The sequence below is a fragment of the Mustela nivalis genome (assembly GCF_964662115.1).
Source record: "Mustela nivalis genome assembly, chromosome: 2".
In the NCBI taxonomy this organism is placed as follows: Eukaryota; Metazoa; Chordata; class Mammalia; order Carnivora; family Mustelidae; genus Mustela; species Mustela nivalis.
The window spans coordinates 15677894-15698241 of record NC_139021.1 but is presented as its reverse complement, the minus strand read 5'-3'; the positions used below and the strand labels follow the sequence as shown (position 1 = coordinate 15698241).

Sequence of the window (20348 nt, the reverse complement as noted above, 5' to 3'; positions counted from 1 at the left end):
CTGATGATAAGATTTGATTAGGGCTCCCCAAGGCCACAGCTTTGCTCTTCGGTTCTTTGGTATTGGAGGAACAAAAGGCACAAGGGGGAAGAGAGGGAAGGTGCTTTACCTGCCACCTCGTCCCAGCCTCCCCGATCTCCGTGAGAAGTACCCCTATGGATCTTCCTGGGGGTCCCCGCTGTCACCCTGGGCCCCAGGACAGCAGTGGACACCGGACACCGCAGGGGTGCTCTCAAATCCTGGGTTCGCTACCGCCCAGCATCCCGGGGAGGAGTAAAGGGGGGTGCAGGAAGAGAAGAGGAGCCCCCCACGCGGCCTCCGGTCTGGCACCGGCCGCAGGAAACCCGCCTCAGGCAGACCGTCTAAGGATCTCGTCGGGCAAAGGCTGGAAAAATAACGGCGCCCCGGGCACTGAGCCCCCGGGAGCCCGCACAAAGCCATGCTCCACCCGCGAGGTGTGCGCACCTCAGGACTTGGGGTCACGAGGGAGGAGGGAGCCGAGCACTGCCGCGGCTTGGAGCAGGTGTCCCAGCAGCAGCACCCCTGGCATTGGGGGTGGGGGACGGGGCAGGGGGCCGCGCTGTGCCTTACAGGACGTCCAGCTGCACCCCCGACCACCGACTGGGTGACAGCCGCAGAGGGCTCCGCACACTGCCGCGTGTCCCCTGGACAGCAAAACGGCCTTCCACGGGACTGGCTTAGTCTTAGAAGCTTTGACACACGAGCCGCAGATCGGTTTGGTCAACCCCGGCCATCTCCTTGGGCCCCGGGCTGCCACCCTGCTGGAGCGTGTGGTGCTGCGGGAGGCGGGGGGCCCTGGGGACTGGGCTGGAAAGGGTCCGAACTGGGGGCTCCGGGCTCTACCAGCCCTCTCCGAGGCTCAGCTCGCCCAAGCACTCCAGGAGGAAACCGCTGTGCTTATATGGGTCTCCCCTACCCCCACCCCCACCCTCCTGCCACCTCCCTCCTCCTCCCCTGGCGCAGCCCGGGAAGCCCCCCTGGGAAGCCCGGGCTGCCTCGTACCTTGGGAGGGGATGGTGTCCTCGGAGCAGCACGGCGTGGTGGTCTGCGTGCTGTAGCCGCTGGAGCACTGCAGCGAGTCCCGGCTGCTCCTCTGGGTGTCCAGCTGGAGGCCCCGCGACAGGGCCAGCGCCAGCTCCTCGCACGCCTCCATCTCCTCACCAGGCTGCAAGGGGAGGCGAGAGATAGAGACAAGCCACCAGGGCCGTGAATCCCCGGGCGGGTGTCCCCAGAGCCTTTCCACATCAGTCTCCACGTGGGAGCCTCAACATTATTCCTATCCTGCTGCCGTCTGTGGGTCCTACCCAGGCTCTGGAAAGTTCTAAGAGTCTGATTTCAGTGCCAGGCTTTTCCCTAGGGGCCTTCTAACCACTTGAGAGCGCGGAGTGGGGCAACGGGGCTCAGGCTCCCCTCCACATTACTGGCCAGCAGACGGCCACCAGCCGGGTCTAGAGGAGTCCAACCAGTCGTAGAGAATAAAAACGTCACCCTGTTGGCAGCTGACACGGTCATGCTCCGTGGTCTCTGAGCCTCCTCGGCCGCTGCAGGCGCGCCGCCCACGGCGGTGGGTCCTCCTCCGTTGGGGTCCGGCTCCCGCTTCTCTTTGCGGCGCTGCAGGGTGTTCACCAGAGGCTGATCGTAAGGTCCGGGCTTGGCCCAGTCCTAAGCAGAAGGAACGTGGTCAGGCGCCGGGGCCTCCGCCACCGTGTGGAGGCCTGTACAACCCTCCAGACAGCGGCCCACAGAAGGCGGCTGGCCCCCCGGGGCAGGATCAGGCTGGGACAGGCCAGCAGGCCCTTCTACTATGTCCTCGCCCGGCTCTAAAAGAAGTGAGTGGAAAATCCTCTGGGGGCCCCCGGGAACCTCCCCTTTCCTCCTATCTGCCCAAAGATGAAAACCCTCCCCAGCCAGGCAGGCACCCGTGGGAGACTCTTAGTTAGCTGGCAGGTGACCAGCTAAGGTATCTGAAGGCCCCAGGCGGTGGAGAGCACACGCCCCGGGGCCAGGCCCTCCCTCCCAGCATCTGAAGGAACCCCCCCCCCCCTCCAGCCCAAATGTCTTCACTTGAGCCAAGTGACCACTAGGGGCCACTAATGGGATTCAGCCACTCCCCCCCGAGGCTGAACCTCCACTTGCAGGAGACTGGGCCCCCAAGGGCACTCAGGACGTGCCCTCCCAGGCCTTCCCATAGGGAGGGAAGGCTTCTGGGGTCAGCAGAAAGTTGAGGAGCCTGCGGGGTCCACACTTAATCCGACTGAGGGATTAAGTCGAGACCTCAAAATGCCACAGCCTAGGGTCACCTACTATTCAAATCAGGGACACCGCCTCTCAAAATAGGATTAGACGTGCTAGGAAATCATTTTAGAACTTTGTTTTTGTATTAAGGCAAACACATTTGGAGAGTACACAAATGAGACTAAAAAGTCTGCATTTACCTTTGAGATAAAACATGGTATAAGCCAACCCACAGTGTGGATCATGGCTCTGTTACTACGGCCCAATAAGGGACCCGAGGCAAGAGTCCGGGGCACCGACCGGGGAGGGCAGCAGCTCCCAGCCCCTGGTAATGGTGACACCCCACAGCGGCCCCCAGCCGCGCAGAACCGCACGGGCCCTGTCTGGGTCCACCACCTAAACCAGCTTAAGCAAGGTTCATTATGGGGAGCCTCTCCCAGCTCCGCTCCACGTGGACGTTTCTCTCTCAGATCTGCCTGCTGCTCTCTGGTTCTTCCCGGTGGGAACTTTCTCAGGGAGAGGGGTTCTGTGGGGAGGAAGGCAGAGTGTGGAAGGGAGGGGCGAGGGGCGGTCAGGAAGAGGGTTGTGGGACAGAAGATGGGGGAGCACAGAGCCATGAGAGGGGGCGGAGGGAGCAAAGGGGAGGGAGGAGAGGCACAAACCTTCCAGCTAGGGATCTGAGATGACGGGAACATGCCGGGCCCAATGGTGTGACAATGAGCGAAGTCTGGAAGGTGGACAGAGGTGACCCGAGGGAGCAGGCGGGAGGCAGGCGGGCAATGAGGGGAAAGGCTTGCCCCCACGGGCCCCACATGGGACTCACTTGGCAAACTACAGTGAGAAAACCCGTTAGACAACTGGAAACAAAACAAAAAAGGGGGGAAAAAAAGGAAAATAAAATTAATATAACAGGATGAGTGTGGAGGTACAAGATGGCATTGACATTCAAGGGAGGAAGGGGACCGGAGTCTTGATCCATCAAACAAGCGGCGGGGTTCTGCGGCTCGTGGATGGTCCGTGGGGTAGAAGGGGCCACGGGGCAAAGAGTGCACATGGGACACCAGATAAGTGCTCGGTCAAGGACGTAATTTATCTACATTTTGGAATAGTGTGGAAACTGGTCCGTGTCTTTCATTTGTGGCGTCTGCAATGGTTTTTGATCATTTAGCCAACGAGGCAGAATTTGACGGCGATCCTGATTTGCTCATCTCATTATGCAAATTTAAAAATTCTCAAGCGTCAACTAAATCTGTTCATTCTAGATTCTGAAATCATCACACTATTCAGGAGCAGATTCCAAATCAGGGTGAAGAGGGAGGAGAGGCTGGCAAACTAAAAGGCAGAAGAGCACGCGGCCTCCCATGCAGTGAGCGGTCCCATCAGGCCGTGGGGCTATGGCGACAAGGGGGCCACGGTGGGTGGGTGGAGGTCTCGCGAGGGTAAAGGGGGAGACGGACGAGCACAGGCGCTGTTCTGGGAAGGAGCCTTCCACCTCCCAGTTCTCTGTACTGCTTCCTCTCCCTCAGGACGGTGGCAAGGTCATGGCTCAGGAGCCAGGAGCCCATTCCAGAAAAAGCCCTCAACCTTGTCCCTCTCTCTGTCCCCAAGTGGAGCTGCTCTGGGTGTGCCTTTGGTTGATTTCAAGTTTCAGGTCCCAGCGGTAAGAGCCAGTGGCGGGCAAGGGACGGCTTTGCGGGGGGGGGGGGGGTGCTGGGGAGGGGTGGCCGTAGTGGCCAGGGCCCAGCTGGTCACCTTCTCTGTGGACGCCCAGGCGCCCATGGTGGAGCCTGAGCTGACCGAGGTGGGCGAGCTGCACTCGCTCACGGACTGGCAGGTTTCGGAGGCTTCGGAGGAGGCCGAGCTGGACGAGTTCTGCCGCAGGGAGGGACCACATGCCACCAAAAGTAACAGGAAATCGAGACAGAAGATGGGGTGGGGGGAGGGCACGCACAGAGAGAGAGAGAGAGAGACAGACATATACACAGAAAAGGGAAGGATGAGAGAAGCAGAGGGTTAGGGTTATTTTTTCCCCCAAAGCTGCACCCACACAGAAGCTTCTATGCCCTTGAAAAGAAGCCTGAGACATGGCACGGCCCAGACCCGCCAGGCTGTCAGCGTCCCAGGACCCCAACTGGTGTGTGTCTAGTCTGCACCAGGCACAGGTCAGGGGCAGAATTCCTGGTGCTCCCTTGGGCTTCCCTCCTCATGCCACAAGCCCAGGTCCCAGGGGAGGCCTGCCCCTGGCACCTCCCAGGAGCATGAGCATCTTTACTGCCTCGCACTGACCCCCAGCCCAACACATACACATACACACACGCACACACACACACACACGCACACACACACTCAGCTTGGGCTTCCACTCCCATGTCTCCAGGTCCCGCCCTTGCCCTTGGTCACACGCAGCCTCTGCACCCATGAAGGGTGGTTTCCAACTACGAAGTTACATCGTCATGGGACAAGTTTTTAGGTTTCTCTGCCTGGGAAAGGATTCTGAGCTTTGGACTGTGAAGCCCTGAGCTCAATGTTTCAAGTGGCCACCCAGGGAGGGAGGAAGCATCTGGAGAGATCTGGGCCATTCCAGAAAGGTCTGACTTGGGACAACATCCCTTCACGCCGATCTTCATTAAACCTCCAGACTGCAGGGCCCTGCGTTGGCCAGGGTCCGTGCTCCCTGGTCAGGCTCCTGAGATTCAGCTCAGGCAGGGACGGGGCCAGGAGCTCACTGATCCATCTCAACTTTGTAGTCCTGTCCTAGCACATGGCAGGCGCTCGGAATTACTGAATGTGTGCATGACAATGACACACATGGTCAACGGAGGGGTCTCCCCACTTACAGCGTGCACCACCTCTTCTGCAGAAGCTGGGTCCCCTGGGATAGTGCTTGGGGACACCTGGGTATTTGCTCTAAGTTTTGTTCCTGGCTAACTGCATTCTCTGGCTCATCCTTCTGTTCAAATAAGCCCAACCCTACCAGGGTCTACTATTACCTCCCCACAGTGTGCCCGCATTCCCGGCCAAGGAGGCCAGACTCCTGTTTCTGCCCGCTTCTTTCACCACCAAAAAAAGAAAAGTTCCTGCCAAGGAACGGAGCTGTGGCTCTCCATCCTGGAAGCAGCAAGGCTCCAAAAGACAGTCCACTGCAAGGAGCCCTGTGGCACCAGAGCAAGGACAGGCTCTCCCAAGGGTGCCCTGGAGGCCTCAAGCTCAGGGTCTGGGAAGTGGGCCCGGATCCAAGGTTTGAGGGGTTTGGATTCAAGTTACGTTTCTGTCACTCCTCAGTGAAGGAACCTGGGCTTAATCTAACTCTCAATTTATTGCATCTTTAGGGGCCAGTAATAATCCAGCGGAAGAACACGAAATGAGATTATATCTAACCGACGACGACAAGAACGTGTCCGTGTCCGTGCGCGTCTGTGCACGGGGAAGCCAGCTAGTGCTGCCGTCCGCCAGGCTGCTCGTTTTGGTCCTTCCAAGTCAAGGCTGCTCAACTTGAAGGAAAGAGCCAGTAAACCAGGGCAGGACTGCCGGTTCCTATTTCCTTTGACTTCTGTTCATTTTTCCTAAAGATCCTCTTGCCTTGCTGGGATGAAGAGCTCTAGGACGAGATCCTCACCACAGATAGGGCCCCACTCCCAGGCCTGCGACACTCAGATACGACTTGAAAAGAGCACCGTGGAGGAAAACGGGAGAATTCTTAACGTCCTCCATCAGCTGGCGCTCACTCAGAACCACGTGACTGCGGGGAGCGACGGAGGGGTCTCCCCACTTACAGCGTGTATTCCCTTCCTCACAGTCTAAGTAACAGTGCGATACGGCCTTCAGGAGACTATGTGCTCCGGCCTGTGTGACTTGTATGATATCCTTACACGTCCCCCCTCTACCTGACAACTGGGAGCAGCCGTAATGCCTTCCTGGAGAAACAGAATTCTCCACTGAATTCTGCAGCATCCCTGAGCTTATTGGGACCACCCCAGAGTTGCTGGCCAAGCAGATCTTGGGCACCAGCATTCAGATTCGAGTAAATCCCAACACACCGCCTTCTGCTTCCCTCAGCACTGCTGGAGGCAGAAACACTCGCTGCAGCCTGACCCACACACACCGCCTTGGACAGCAAGGCTGGGGCACGAGGCCTCTCCCTTTTTAGAAAGGAGCGTTAGTGCACGATACCGTGTTGTTAGTGCACGACACCAGGTTAATCCATCAGCTGATTAAAAACACACAGAATTAGGCTGCGCAGTGGAATAGCCTGAGAAGAACCACACATTCCGGTTTTCTCTCAACCATTCCCACCACTTTCAAGACCCGCAGGTGTGGTTTAGTGCGCACATGGGGACAGGAAGGGACGCCTGACAGACCAAGCCAGAGCACCCCCACGGGGACAAGCATGTTAGAACTTAAAGCCAAGGCTCTCGGCCCAGAATGTTTCTGTTTTAAGTCGAGTCTCTCTCCCAGGAAGGCAGAGCGAGGCCACAGTCTCCTGGGACAGCTGGAAAATGCCAGAGGGACCCCTGAGCTGAGGACCTCTGGGTTCAGCCATATCAGACACGTCAGGCATTTGCCTCTGGCTTAAATTCCCCAAACACTGCAGCTGCTTCCTCTCCATGACGTGTTCCCCCAAAACACTTCCAAGGACGCCTGTGGCTGAGAAGGAGCAGAAAGGGCTCTGGATCGGTCACCAGAAACCTTGTTCCGGGCTCCCGACCTGCAGGCCGTGTAATAGTGCAGGTGGGGAAGTCACAGCTCCGAGCCTCCATTTCCACAACCAAACAGGTCGAGCCATACTCCCCATGGCTGTTGGAAGGATGACTCGGACAGCAGGGTGGGGTGGGGGGGTCCTAGGGTGGTGCAGGGAACCCAGATATTCAGGGACTGTTAAGCCAACTGGGTACCTGGATGAACAAGACAAACACGTGACCTCCGGAGTCCACAAGATCTCGGACCACGGGCTGTGGCCCCCCTCGGAGCGCACCACAGGCTGTGAGCCCCCTCGCCACCCAGCAGATGGCGCTGCGGGGCAACCCGGGAGGGGGCGTTTCCCAGGCGTCCAGGCGACACTCACTAAGTGGGAAGCAAGACCCCTGATAGTAGGGGAAGGAGGGCAGAGAGGGCAGCAGGGGGAGGGCGATCCAAGGCCCCGTCCAGCTCCTGCCTTCTGTTCCCCCTGGGCCCGCCGGGCTCTCCTGCTGGGCCCACCCGGTGGGGCTGCGCGGAGTCCAGCGCCACCCGACCCGGCTGAGGTTGAAAGATCCAACATCTTCCCTTCCCTGGGGAGCAGAACGCCAACAGAACTCATGAGCGAGGGCTCTAAGGAGTCACCCCCATTCTCACACCAGTTGCGACAGGGAACCGAGCAGGGCCACGGAAGGCTTCCAAGGCACCGCTCAGACTCGCCACCACTTAGGGTGAAGCAGTGATGGCGGGAGAGGTGCCACCATTTGCACCAATGTCGTGCGTGAGGCACTGTGTCCAGCCGGATGCTTACGGGGGTGCCAGAGGGCGGCCCGACTTCTTAGAGTCCGTCTACTTACGTGAGAGGACTCCCCAAACCAGCGGGGTGCCGTGGCCATCACCACCATGGAGACAGGCTGCGCACCCAACTTAAGAGTTCTCACCCTTTGGGGAAACAACACATCTGAAGATGAGAAATTAAACCAGAGGTTTCTCGTGGGAAGAGGACAGGGGTCTGTCCGAGCCAATGTCCTTCTCTGGTTCCGGCCACTGACAGTGGCCCAAGCACTAGATGTCACAGCTGCTTCTGGAGCCAAGGGCACCCTTACCTGGTTGGGGGCATCTGGCGGCATGGGGGATGGTGACTTGGACTGGAAAGCGTCCTGGGAAATGAATCCTGAGTCGTGGGAGGACACGCTGGACAGGCGGACGGGTGCCTGCTGGGCCAGGTTGGAGCTGCGGTAGCGGTAGTGGGAGCTGGGGGAGTGGGAGTGGGAGCCGCTGGAGCGCGAGTCACTGCTATTGACGCTGTTCAGGCTGCTGTGGGGACAAGCAGAGGGGGGGCAGGCGGGGCAGGTAGGGGGGCAAACACGGGGATGGGGACAGGGTGGGGACACCATGTAATCAGCTCTCTGCCACGGGGAAGCAGGGCAAACAGTAAGTCGTGTTTTCAGAACACCCCACCCTGAAGCTAGCAAACAAAGGGTTTTTCACGTCATCAAGGAAGAGAAAACTAGAGTTATTATAAACCAGGCGTCTGCTGGGACTCACTTCTCCAAAGGTGTCACGAGATGTCCTTGCATGGACGCCCATGATTCTAAAGAGTCCAGGGCTGCTCAATTCTGCCACATCATCTACCACCAAAACTAGAAACCTAATGTCGGTGGCGAGAAACGAGACAGGACTGATCCTCTCTGCTCAGCGGCTCGCAGAACCCCGTGACCTGCAGCCACAACCAGGGTCTGCTATGCCGCCCGGTTAGAAAATTCCAGTGTCTCTCTTGGTTGGACCATCTGGGTCCAGGAAACCAAGGTCAACCCAGACAACCATCACCTTGGGAGGGCAGGTGCCAACGGCCTCCTCAAGGTGATTCCATCGTACGTGAACTGGATTTAAGACCATCATAAGAGCATCAGCAAACCAACTCTGTGCACGTGTCACCGCGCTTTACCTCTTATGAACAAAGTTGGTGCTTTAGTGAATGGCTTTACCCTGATCACAGGAATCTGTGACCGTATCTGTGGGCCGGGTTTGACTGGCACACCTGGCGAGAGGCGGGCAGCCTTCAACACCTTCAGGGAGTCAATGCTAAACTCTTTGCTTCTAAGATGAACCGTCAACGGGGTGTCAAGCCGTGACACCCAGGTCCTGGGTGTTCCCTCCGCTTCCATCTCCAGCTCTAACAGATAACGCCCCGCATGCTAATTAGATTACAAAAACTGGAAAGCGGAGCAGAGTTCCGTGGTCCCAGCAACCAGAATAGAAAATAAGGTACAGTTGTAGAAGGATTGGAAGGGACAGAACAAACAACCCAGCCCGGCTTTAGAAAGTCTGTGGCTTCTGCTCCTGGTAAGAGAGTCTCGTCAGAGATCGCCAACGCTGGCAGCTAACGTGGGAGTCAAGGGCTGTGTGACCGCCTCCGCAGGAGTTACTTGGTGCGGGTGTTCCGGCAGATCTAGGGGACTGTGCCAGGGGACATCACTGCTGCTAGGGATAATTACCATAATTTTTGCTTCTCCCTGCCCCCCACCACCTGCCAATCAGTCAGAAGAGGGCATCTGGGGACTGACAGTGAAGCTCATGGCGACTGCACTCCCTCAAGGTCATGGTTGATGCCATCAGTGCAAGGGGCTTTTCAGTGGAAGCAAATATAATAAGAGAGAAAAGATACTCATGCAGCTGTGTTTTATACACAGTGAGATAGTTTTTTTGGTTACCAAAATGAAAACCCAGTAGATCTGTCAGACACACACACACACACACAGAGCCCACAAAAGAGGACACTAAAGCAACCAACAATTTCAGGTTGTAGAACGTCAGGATGTGACAATTTCCGTCTGAAATCACTGCTCAGTGTTTACCAGACTCACTCAAATACACAAGGACACACACACACACAAGGGTGTACAGAGACACAACCGCACACAGATTTGGCCAATCCAACCTCCTCTTTACTCTCAACGCTAATTTGTGAGAAGAGCAAGTTCATTTGGCTTTGTAAAGTCAAAGAAACAGATCAATGGGCCGAGGACCCCAAGAAGGATCGTGCCGCACGGGACGCTTCTGTCCTTCAAGGAAAGGACAGTCAACTGCAGGCAGCAAGCCAAGAGCAGCCCAACAGGAAAGTGCTAGAAAACAACGCTGCAGATAGCGGAACTCTTCCGGATGCTTCTCACGTGTGTCAGGAGGAGCAGAGCCCAGCTCGACTTACCTGCAGACGCTGGACTTGCGGGACATGGTCGTGCTGGGGGAAGAGGGCGGCGTCTGGTACGACCAGCTGTAATCAGAGCCTTTCAGGTCCAGAATCACCTAAGGGGACAGAGCCACATGGGTAAGCGAGCCGCTGAGCAGGCAAACTGCTCAGGAAATCAAACCCCTACCCGTAATGTCAAAATTCTGCCATCCTCCAGAGGTGCAATGTCAAAATTGTCGTGCGGGTCTTGTTTTAAATTAAAGAACCATACTACCGATGCATCAATGTCCTCGTCCTTTTTCTGACACAAACAAAAATGTAAAACAAAATTGGAGGGTGGAGAGGGGACCATGAATGTCAGTCGAGAGAGAGAGAGAGAGAGAGAGACTGATTTACAGTTACAGATGGACAATTTACAAGAGTCATTCATACTCCGGCTAGAATTTACAGGACTTCTGTCCTTGAGCACCACAAGCTCGATCACAGTTCAGGACTGGTTGATCTTGCACGTTAGCTGCTTGACATTCGGTGAGCACTCGTGCCCTATCTGACCAGGACTTGATTTTTTAAAACCCAATAGAATCAAGAGCAAAAGGCAATTCTCCCACAGTTACTGCTTGCATCCACTCCCTGCCTGACAAGAGCTACTTGAATGTGAGGTCCACCATGTCCGCCTCTCACTCCTATAGCAGATGCTCGATAAAAGTCTATTTATTGAGTCGATGCATGCCCGTTGTGCTTTAACAAAAGCAATTTCATTGAACGGAAAATATAAATCCTTGCGTGTGTCTTCAGAGTTGGTTCTCCAGGCAGGCAATGAAATTCTATACAAAGGGCAAAAGCCAGCACGTGATTCATCAGCTGTTCCCACTTAATATAAGGTTACTGCCATATGAACTAAATGAATAAGAAGGGAAAATGTAATCTTTTTCATAAGACAGAGCCTCATGCCATAATTAAATAGAATGGGAGAGATTCAGTGGGACTGGTTCACAAGGATGACCAAGACCACTGTCATGTTCTTATAGGCTTATTTCCAGAAGACAGATAAACACAGTGGTTAAGACCACCAGGGCTCTTGACTGCTTGGTTCAAATCCCAGTCCTGCCACTAATTAGCTACATGAACCTGGCCAAGTGACTTTCTCTCTCTGTGCCTCACTCTCCTGCTCTATAAAATGGCCATAACAGTCAAGATGAGCTGAGGAAGTCTCCATATGGAGATTAGAACACTACCTGGCATACAGCAGGCGCTCTATAATGGCTTGCAGTGATGACGACTATATAGCACCACGTGAAACACCGATAGGATTTAAAATGGGTTAACGCCTCAAGAAACCCTCAAGACCTCAACACCCTGAGCCTTTGCATCTTTGGTTTGCTCCCCCGAGCGCTCAGCCCACGACTCCTACCTGTTCACTTGAGGAGGGCAGCTTATGAGGGTCCATGGTCAGGCTTTTCAGATCTTCTGATATGGTCTGAAGGTGAGTGATCTCCCCTAGCATTGAGATTTCTTCTTCCTGAAGGAAAGTAATTCATAATGTGTTGTCATCATGAGTGATTCACTTCCTTGTCTTGGCCCAACCGTTTTTCTCAGGGTCACTGTCGAACCCTTTCAACTTTCCAGAAAAGGTGCCCTGAGACTCATATGTTTGTGCTGAAGGCACTACCAACCCTCTCTCTTGGGAAACAGAAAGGGAAGAAGGAATCGGCCATAATTAGGGAGTGACCTGTGCCCGCCGGACAGTGGTGAAGTCAAACACGTGGCCTCTCTTGTAGTGTCTGGGGTGGGGTTTGGGGTCTAGGACACCTGCTCAGGTGGTCTGCCTGCATATTCCCAAGGGACCCTGCAGCACAGCCCCCTCGACGGGCTGAGGCCCTGCTCTGAAGTCACTCAGCTTCAATGGCTGACCCGAGCTGGAGTGATTTTGGTCCAGATCAGGTCACAGATCTTTGGGACAGCCCACATGTGTGTGGTGATGTTAACCATCCCCCTTCTCTCCGGTCGTTTACACCAACTTAATAAATGGCAAGTGAGACGGGAGCAGGAGACTAAGGAAGGGAGTCATTCTCTCCACCCAAGTGCCAAGCTGGGACTACAGGCCTGGGCAAGAATGAGCCACAGAAAAGTTCGGTGCTCAGAGGTGTGACTCAATTTGGGCATTTTGCTAGGGTTGAGGGAAATGAGCTGGTGTCTTCTTACCAGCTTCAAGAATGCTGACAGCAGAAGTCCTCAATTATCTATGCAAATGATTTACTTAAAAAATTAAGCCTGCATTGATTCGTTGAGACTCTTCTCATATTGATCTCATGGTCACTCACTGATGTTGAGGCCAGAGGCCTTGTTTAAAGCCCAGATGACTGATCCCCACTCCAAGAGGTCTGGATTCAGGAAGGTCTGTTTTGGGCTCAAGAAGCTGCGTTTCCCAGGGGACACTGCCAGCCTGGGGACCACACTTCAAGAACCACTCTGCAAGGCCTTCTTAACTTGGGGAGAAACAGTAATTTTCAACCAGTGCTAAGAACCATGAACAAGGAGTGGGCCCCATGGCCACGGCAACCCGTAGAGAATCACCGGCCTACGGAAGCACTTCCACTGTCACGATTCCTGACACACAGCAAATTCCCTGTGACTCAGGGATGGGTGGATCAATAAAGGAAAGTTGCCTCCAAACGGGCAGCTGAAGCCTTCCAGAGCATTCCACGAACTTACGATCACTGGCCGCAGCATGGAGATGAAGGTGCAGAACCGACCACGCTCCTCAATCAAAGCCTTCCGGACCGCCTGCTTCTCTGTCTCTTCTAGCAAGAGGTACTTGTCGTTGACGTCCTGGAGAGCGCTGTCCAACTGAGGCTGGATATCGCCTCGCCCTGGAAATAAAACAGAGCCCTGGAACAAATGCCCTTCCTCCCGTGAGTCCTGGCCGGAGTGGACACCACCTCTTTCCCGGACTTAAAAAACAATTATTTAGGGATCCTCAGGATTTAAGATTGCTGTTTAGGGATCCTCAGGATTTAAGGTTGCTGTTTTTTGAGTACTGGCCATTGCAATTTCCAATGCCCAGAGGCCATATTTATCCTCCCCATGAGGAAGATTTCCTGTGTGACCCCTCCTGCCTGGCCTTCTTGCCTTGTGCAACTCCACAGAGACTTCTGCCAACAAAACCCCAGGATGTGGCAGCCAGACAGTCTTCTTTCTTTTTAGAACATTCTGGAGAGGCCAAGGGATGAACAAGGTGAGGGCCTGCAGTTGTTTCCCAAAATGGGCACAGGCTGGCTTTGTTGGGTCAGCTGCAATCAAAGAGCCTCTGTTTGGACAGAAGTTTCTGTCCCTGAAGACAAAGTTGGTGAGCCTCAGCTCTTCCATGTCGGGGGCGGGGGATGGGGAGGTGCTGGGAATCCTTGGCCGTCAGTGTAACTCCCCAGTGGAGAGTCCTGAATGTTCCTCTTATATAATAAGCCCAGGAACCAAAAGGCCTATAGTCAAGTCTCTGCTGGTGAGAACCTAAAGGCAGAGTCAGTGCTGAGTCCATCCTGTGTGATGTCATCTCTGGCCACGTCCACAGACCCAGTTACCATGAAGCAACCAGTTCTAGAGTTTAAGATGGAGTGTTAACTGTGCATTTATTTACTTATTTAGGGGGTAGTGTTAACCTTTTAAGTTTGAACTTTATGACATCAGCAATCTATCTCTATAAATAAAGTTTTAGTAGCATACAGCCAACGCCCACTCGTTCCCATACTGTCTACACCTGCTCTTGCTGTGACTGCAGAGTGGGATCGTTGTAACACACACTGCGTGGCCCCTGACTAAGGGGGAGTCAGATTTACAATCTGATGCTTCAGAGTTAAAGTTCCCTATGCTAGAAGACAAACACGGGCACTGTGTCTGAAGGAGAGGTGACTGCAGACTTATAGGTAGGGACAGGGGGTGACCACTCGAGAGCCCAGCTCCCAGGCTTCCATCTCATGTCCCCACATAGGGGTGTCACCTATCACCTGAACAGAGAAAAATTTCTAACCCCCTTCAGGGCAGGGCCTTGGAACTCTCCCTGCCCAGCCCCTACCTCTGATGATGCCACGTATGATTGTATACAGCAGGTGCTCAGTAATGGTCATTTGAACTATGGAATGTCAGAGATGGAGGGGGCCTTCAGGGCTGCCCAACCTGCTTCTATTTTAGTAGAGGTGGAGGCCTTGAGAAGGTGAGAGGCTTGTCTAGTATCATTCAGAGAAAGCTGGAGAGCCAGGACAGAGCCCACATGGCCGGACCCCCTTCCTCCTCCTCTGCCCCACGGCCTCAGCCACGTGAAGGAACCCCACTCGCCTCCTGGCACAGGACCTGAGCAGTCGCTGTTTGCCCTTCTTTAAAATGATGTAGAGAACAATAAATGCAACGTGTTACTTGGTTTGAAGAAGGAAAGAGTCAGGGGAAACTGCCTTGAAGGTAGGAGTATGTTCCCTGTTTTCTCTCATAAGCACATGAGAAAGCTTAATTTGGGAGCGGCCAGGCTTCAAGAACATGTCAACAGAAAAGGTCTTTGGATTTTATTAAGGGGAAGTCACTTCCTGGGCAGGGATGAAGTTGTAGGTGTGCGAGCAGTGGGAAAACTGTACATAGTATGTACAAAGTCAAAGGTCACCCCTGAAAAAGCCTGGGCTGGTCGGTAAAGCACAGTGAACACAGCCCACGCAGCTCCCGCAAGGCAAGGCCGCACAAATGCACAACGGCCACAACCACGGGCAGGAACGAATTCCACGTGGGAACTAATCCAACAACCCCAGGCGGGAGAGTCTGCCTACGTCCAAGCTGACCGCCCACCCATTCCTCCAATCCGTCCCTGCCTACTCCTCAGGATAATCCTAGCACCTCCTCCAGGGCCCCCATCGGGCCTCCCCAAGGATGCGGGGCGCCATCCCCACATGTGAACCTGGCCCCGGACCCCAGGTTTCATGCATCTGCAACGGACAAGAGACCTGGGAGAGCGTACGTGCACCCCTTCTCACTGGGAGGACTGGCCAGGGAGGGGACAGGTGCTCCCTACCGAGGACACCCACTATCCACAGGCACCTGCTCTAGGAGGGAAGGCCGGGCTGTCATCGGCCCTAGGAAAACTGGGGGCTTTCTCTTCCCCTCTTAAATTGCTGGTTTGTGCAGCCGAATCCACAGACGCTGAAGGTGAACCCAGCCCAAGTCTCTGGTCGTCAAGCTCCAGGACACTTTGTCAACATTCTCTGCTATGCTGCAGCCTACAAGGCCGCCGGGCCCCTCTCCGGCCCTGCGTGGGGGAGGCCCCGGGGTTTGGGGCTGGTCTGAGGCCTCTTTAAATCTCTCCATCTCTTCTATGATGTTCTAACTCCACACGGAGGGCCCTGGGCATCAGAATGTTCTCAAATGCGGCAGACAAGGGTGGACAGGAGCCGGGAAGATAGATTAAAACCCACAGTGCTTGACCAAGCCCACTGACCATTTCCCTTCGTATCAGCCTATAATTACAAGAAATTAGGGAAGAGTGAATCTTGCCTTCCTTTCACAGGGTATAAGGCGCATTTCTACCTGCAATTACTTAATGTTGACTTTTAAACATATACCTCCATAGGACAGCAAAGTGACGAGATCCAAGTGTCATCTAATCTGGTAAATATAAATTTCAATTATTCTCTAATTACAGCAACGTTATCTTAAATTTGCATTATAATTAAAGGGCTTCCAAATTGTGGTATTCTAAAATAAGTGTAATCTGTAAAGATGGCTGTAATTATAGGCCCAGTGAGTACACTTCCATTCAGGACATATCATAACCTAAAAACACAATGTGTATTTCTTAAATTCACTGATACAACATATAATTATATTTATTAAAAAAAAAAAAAACTGTGGAAGAAATTATTCCATGTCCTAGTTGGATGCACTGGTTTTAAGATACAATCCAGAGCCATATGGTGCAGAGTCAAGATACAGAAGCCGCATCACGGGGCTTCCACGGCGATGTTTAGGGAGCCCGAGCCAACGCGCCCCACGCAGCTGGCCGCTCCAGCCCCGCTAGACTGGACTCCATCCTCTCAGGTCACCTCCGCTACGGTCAGCCCCCCCGGGTGCATAAGATCCCATCATCCATTCATGAAAGGCAGGAGGGTGTTCATGTCTTCCGAATGAAGACATGCAAATGGCTAGCAGACACATGAAAAAATGTTGATCATCATTAGCCATCGGGGAAATTCAAATTGAAACCACATTGAGATACTACCTTACACCGGTCAGAACGGCCAAAATTGACAATACAGGAAACAACATGTGTTGGAGGGGATGTGGAGAAAGGGGAACCCTCTTACACTGGTGGTGGGAATGCAAGTTGGTGCAGCCACTTTGGAAAACAGTGTGGAGATTCCTTAAGAAATTAAAAAAAGAGCTACCCTATGACCCTGCAATTGCACTACTGGATATTTACCCCAAATATAGAGATATAGTGAAAAGAGATACAGTGAAAAGAAAAGAAAAAGTACCCAAGGTTCATAGTAGCAATGTCCATGATAGCCAAACTGTGGAAGGAGCAAAAATGCCCTTCAACAGACAAACGGATAAAGAAGATGTGGTCCATATATACTATGGAGTATTAGGTCTCTGTCAGAAAGGATAAATATCCAATTTTTGTAGCAACATGGATGGGACTGGCGGAGAAATAAGTCAGGCAGAGTGAAATAAGTCAGGCAGAGCAAGTCTATTATCATATGGCTTCACTTACTTGTGGAGCGTAAGGAATAACATGGAGGACAATGGGAGAAGGAAAGGAAAAGTGAATTGGGAGAAATCGGAGAGGGAGTCGAACCATGAAAGACTGTGGACTCTGAGAAACAAACTGAGGGTTTTAAAGAAGAAGGGCGTGGGGGGACGCATTGGGTGTTACAAGCAAACAATGAATCTTGGAACGCTACATCAAAAACTAACGATGTCTTTTATGGTGACTAACATAACACAATTTCAAAAAAATAATAATTCAAGAAATTTTTAAAAAAGGAAAGACAGGAATTTCATCATCAGGATTCACTAGTCCCTGACTAATCGGTTGTTTAATCAAAGCAACAACAGCTCAAGGGACAATCAGGAAATGTCCTCTGCCCACTGGCTGTGGCTCAGCACCCGTGGTGCCTCAGAGCCCTCGTGTCTTTGACAGGATTCCTCCTCCGCAAAGCCACACCCTCCCATCGGTCACCTGCTTGCCTGAACTTTGCCTCCCCTTCAAGTCCTTTTTCTCACATTTCCCCTAAAAAGCTCCTGAACCCCTCCTACCTCTCTCCATCCCTGTGGCCAGTCCCCCGAGCCCTGGCCCGGGTCACCCCTGCCTGGATAGCAACAGCCACCTGTTCGTGGGCATCCAGCGGGGGGTACTACCTAATCCAAATGCACATGGGCACAGAAGAATTTTCTAGAAGCCAAGGAGCCTACAAGGGCTTCCCGATCCTGAAAGTCACGTCTTTAACGTGGTAAAAAGGCTGTGACAGGTCAGCAGCTCACCTGTGCCTAGTCCTGCTCCTGAGAACAGACGCAAGCCCCCTCCCATCCACGGAAGGGCTCGTACACAGCACGTGCTTCCCTCTTTCGTCCGCACGGGGAGAACATCTAGCATCTGGCCCCCGAAAGGACGCCCAGCAGGGACAACTCAATATTAACTGAATCAGACAGCGACGAAACCCCCCTCCAGCTTCCAGCCGTGTGGATGTCACGCATTCTGCTCCCTGAACATTCACACCTCTCCTCCCGCCTGCCCCTTTCTCTATAAACACCCTCGATTCAACGTCCACGAGTCCGCTTGAGTGCTGCCCCCTCCTGGAAACTTCCAGCCCCCCCCCCCCCCACCGAAAATCCAGCCGCTGCCTGCTCCGTAAGCACAAACATTTTCTTCACAATGAACCGCACTGAGGTGGCCACGTCATCGCTGTCGTAAGACATTAGTGTGTTGTCTTGGAACAGAACACAAATACACCTACATGTGGACTTTGCCCCAATTCCCAGCCCAGAACTTCCCCAAAGCCTTTGAGTTTCCAGAATGCCAGCAGTGTCTCTGTCGTGCTAACGAGGCATCAGGAGGGAAAGGGGACTAGATAGGTAGCCACAGGATGGAAGATGCTGGCCAGGAGAAGCAGCCACAAGCCCAAGCCTTTCAGCCTGCGCCCCTGACCTCCGGGAAGGGGAGAGGGAGTAGGCTTTCAACCACCAATGGCCAATGCCTAACCAATAGCGCCACCGTAATAAGGCCGGGGTAAAACCAGGGACAGCCACTTTCCAGAGAAACTCCTGCTGGGGACGCCGATGAATGTTGGGGGGCGGGGTATGCTCAGGGAGGCACGGCCACTCTGCGCATACCCCGACCTCCCCACCCTGTGCCTCTCTTCACCGGGGTGTTCGTCTGTACCCTTGAGAACAAACCAGCAATCCCAAGCACAGGGCTTTCCTGAGTTCTGAGAGTCTTTTTAAGGATTTAGCAAACCTGAGGGGAGTCCATAGGAAACGCCAACTTTGAGGTTGACCAGGCCAAAGTGTGGGTAGCCTGGGGACCACCACTTGTGGCTAGTGACTGAGGTGGGGGCGGTTTGGTGGGACTGAGGTCTTAGCCTCTGTGCGAACCTGGATAGGCAGTGTCAGAACCACGTTCAGTGGTTGGCGTCAGACGAGGTTCAAACATAAACGCCTTTGCCACCCTGGGGACAGCTTGGGGGCAGAGGCCACTTTTGCTTCCTTAGCAGCCCACGGGGGCCCGGCAGGGGAGGCACTCACAGCTCTCTCCCTCGATGGCTGGCTGCATGGGGCTCATCAGCAGACTTCCCGGAGGATGTTTATGAATGAGAGAAATTGCACCAGATGGGCTACAGTTAGCCCCATGAGAACCAAGGACGGCTTGCACTCCAGCAAGCCAGACCTGCCACCCACCCCCAACCACCAGGGGGTGCAAAGCACACTGGGTAAGAAATCAGTACTGCAAACAAGCTGTTCTTTCAACTCCTGGCCTTTCTTCTGGGCTCCTATTGCATCCCCTCCACGCCAAGGGAGGAAATAGCTCTCCCTTGGCTCCTGAGTAGCCACAGGGAAGCCAGGTGCTCCAGCTCATGGCCACAGCTGCACTGGGCAAGGGACAGTCCAGCATTTCAGCTCCTGGGGCCAGCCAGCTGCAACCAGGGTCCCAGGCGAGGCCCCTGGTGAGCTGTGTGGGGGTGAGGTTCTCCCAGAGATCAGCTCTGCAAAGGAAGGGGGTTCACAGTTCTGGGCCTCCAGGGGGTGGAGGGTGGTCTGCTTGGCCTGTTTTTACCTACACTTCTCAGCTGTGAAATACAGCCACTGAATCCCCCCCCCACCCCCCGCCACCGGCCGGCTCTGAGGAGCACCTGCTTCCTTCTCCAAGCAACAGCCCTTTGCAGAAATTTCTCCGCATTAAATTCCAATGTCTCCACTGATTTCAGGCAGGGACAGCCTTCCTGAGTGCCACACCAGGGGGATAAAGTTATATTCACCAACCCTGCTTCCATCAAGGTGGAAGGCGTCAGACTGTCCCCAGGCTATGCTTTTCGCCATCAGCCCCCTAGCCCTGGGCTTCGCCTCCGAGGTCTGGCTGTGTCACCCACCGGCTGCTCTCCCCGGTGCCTCCAAGGGCCAGAACACCCATCAGGCCACGGCTCCCTAGTGCTGACTCATGATTACAAAGTCCTTCCCTGTCCCGGTTGCACAAGTTTTCCCATTAAGTAAGACTTGTACCCTGTCGGTTGTCTCCTGCATAATTAAATGAGTGTGCTCCCGGAATGCAGTCCCCAAGCCTGGAACAAAGCCGCGACTCAACAGCCTTCCCCATTTGGTTACAGTCGGATCCAAATCCCCAGACGCGTCCCCAGGCTGCACGTGGCCAAACCTCTCCGAAGGCTGAAGCCATCACCAGTCCCCCAGCTTCGGAAGGAACCGTTCCAGCTTCCGTTCCCGCAGAAAGTAGCATCCGGTCGGGCCCAAAGTACACTTTCACTGTCTGCACTGGTGCGGGCGCTGGTGGGGGGAAGCAGCGGGACCACGGCCCAGCCTCTCACCACGTACAGCAGTATTTAGGAAGGACAGTGGCTGGGTTGTTGCTGTGTGGACGGCAGAGACATGTCAGCGAGGTGGTGACCGCAGAGAGCAGTCAGCGACTTCCAGGGCCGGGTCTTGGAACCCGGACAGCCAGAAGCAACCCGGGGGCCCCTTCTCGGCTCCA

The 20348-nt window shown here is 54.3% G+C and overlaps 1 protein-coding gene across 28 annotated transcripts in view; it reads right to left on the bottom strand.

Annotated features, from left to right (window-relative positions):
* MTSS1 (MTSS I-BAR domain containing 1) overlaps nt 1-20348 on the bottom strand; it is a 156690-nt gene that overhangs the window by 2944 nt on the left and 133398 nt on the right. For 9 of the 28 annotated variants that reach the window (XM_082721720.1, XM_082721698.1, XM_082721721.1 and 6 more), the window contains 7 exons: nt 12833-12990; nt 11532-11639; nt 10139-10236; nt 8037-8247; nt 2919-3113; nt 1510-1683; nt 1024-1186 (listed from right to left, as the gene is read on the bottom strand). In XM_082721720.1, coding sequence (XP_082577846.1) covers nt 1024-1186; nt 1510-1683; nt 2919-3113; nt 8037-8247; nt 10139-10236; nt 11532-11639; nt 12833-12990 — 1107 coding nt within the window. Of the gene's footprint in view, nt 1-1023; nt 1187-1509; nt 1684-2918; nt 3114-4008; nt 4129-8036; nt 8248-10138; nt 10237-11531; nt 11640-12832; nt 12991-20348 lie in introns of all 28 variants that reach the window. The other 19 variants (XM_082721704.1, XM_082721709.1, XM_082721706.1 and 16 more) reach the window with 7 other exon arrangements.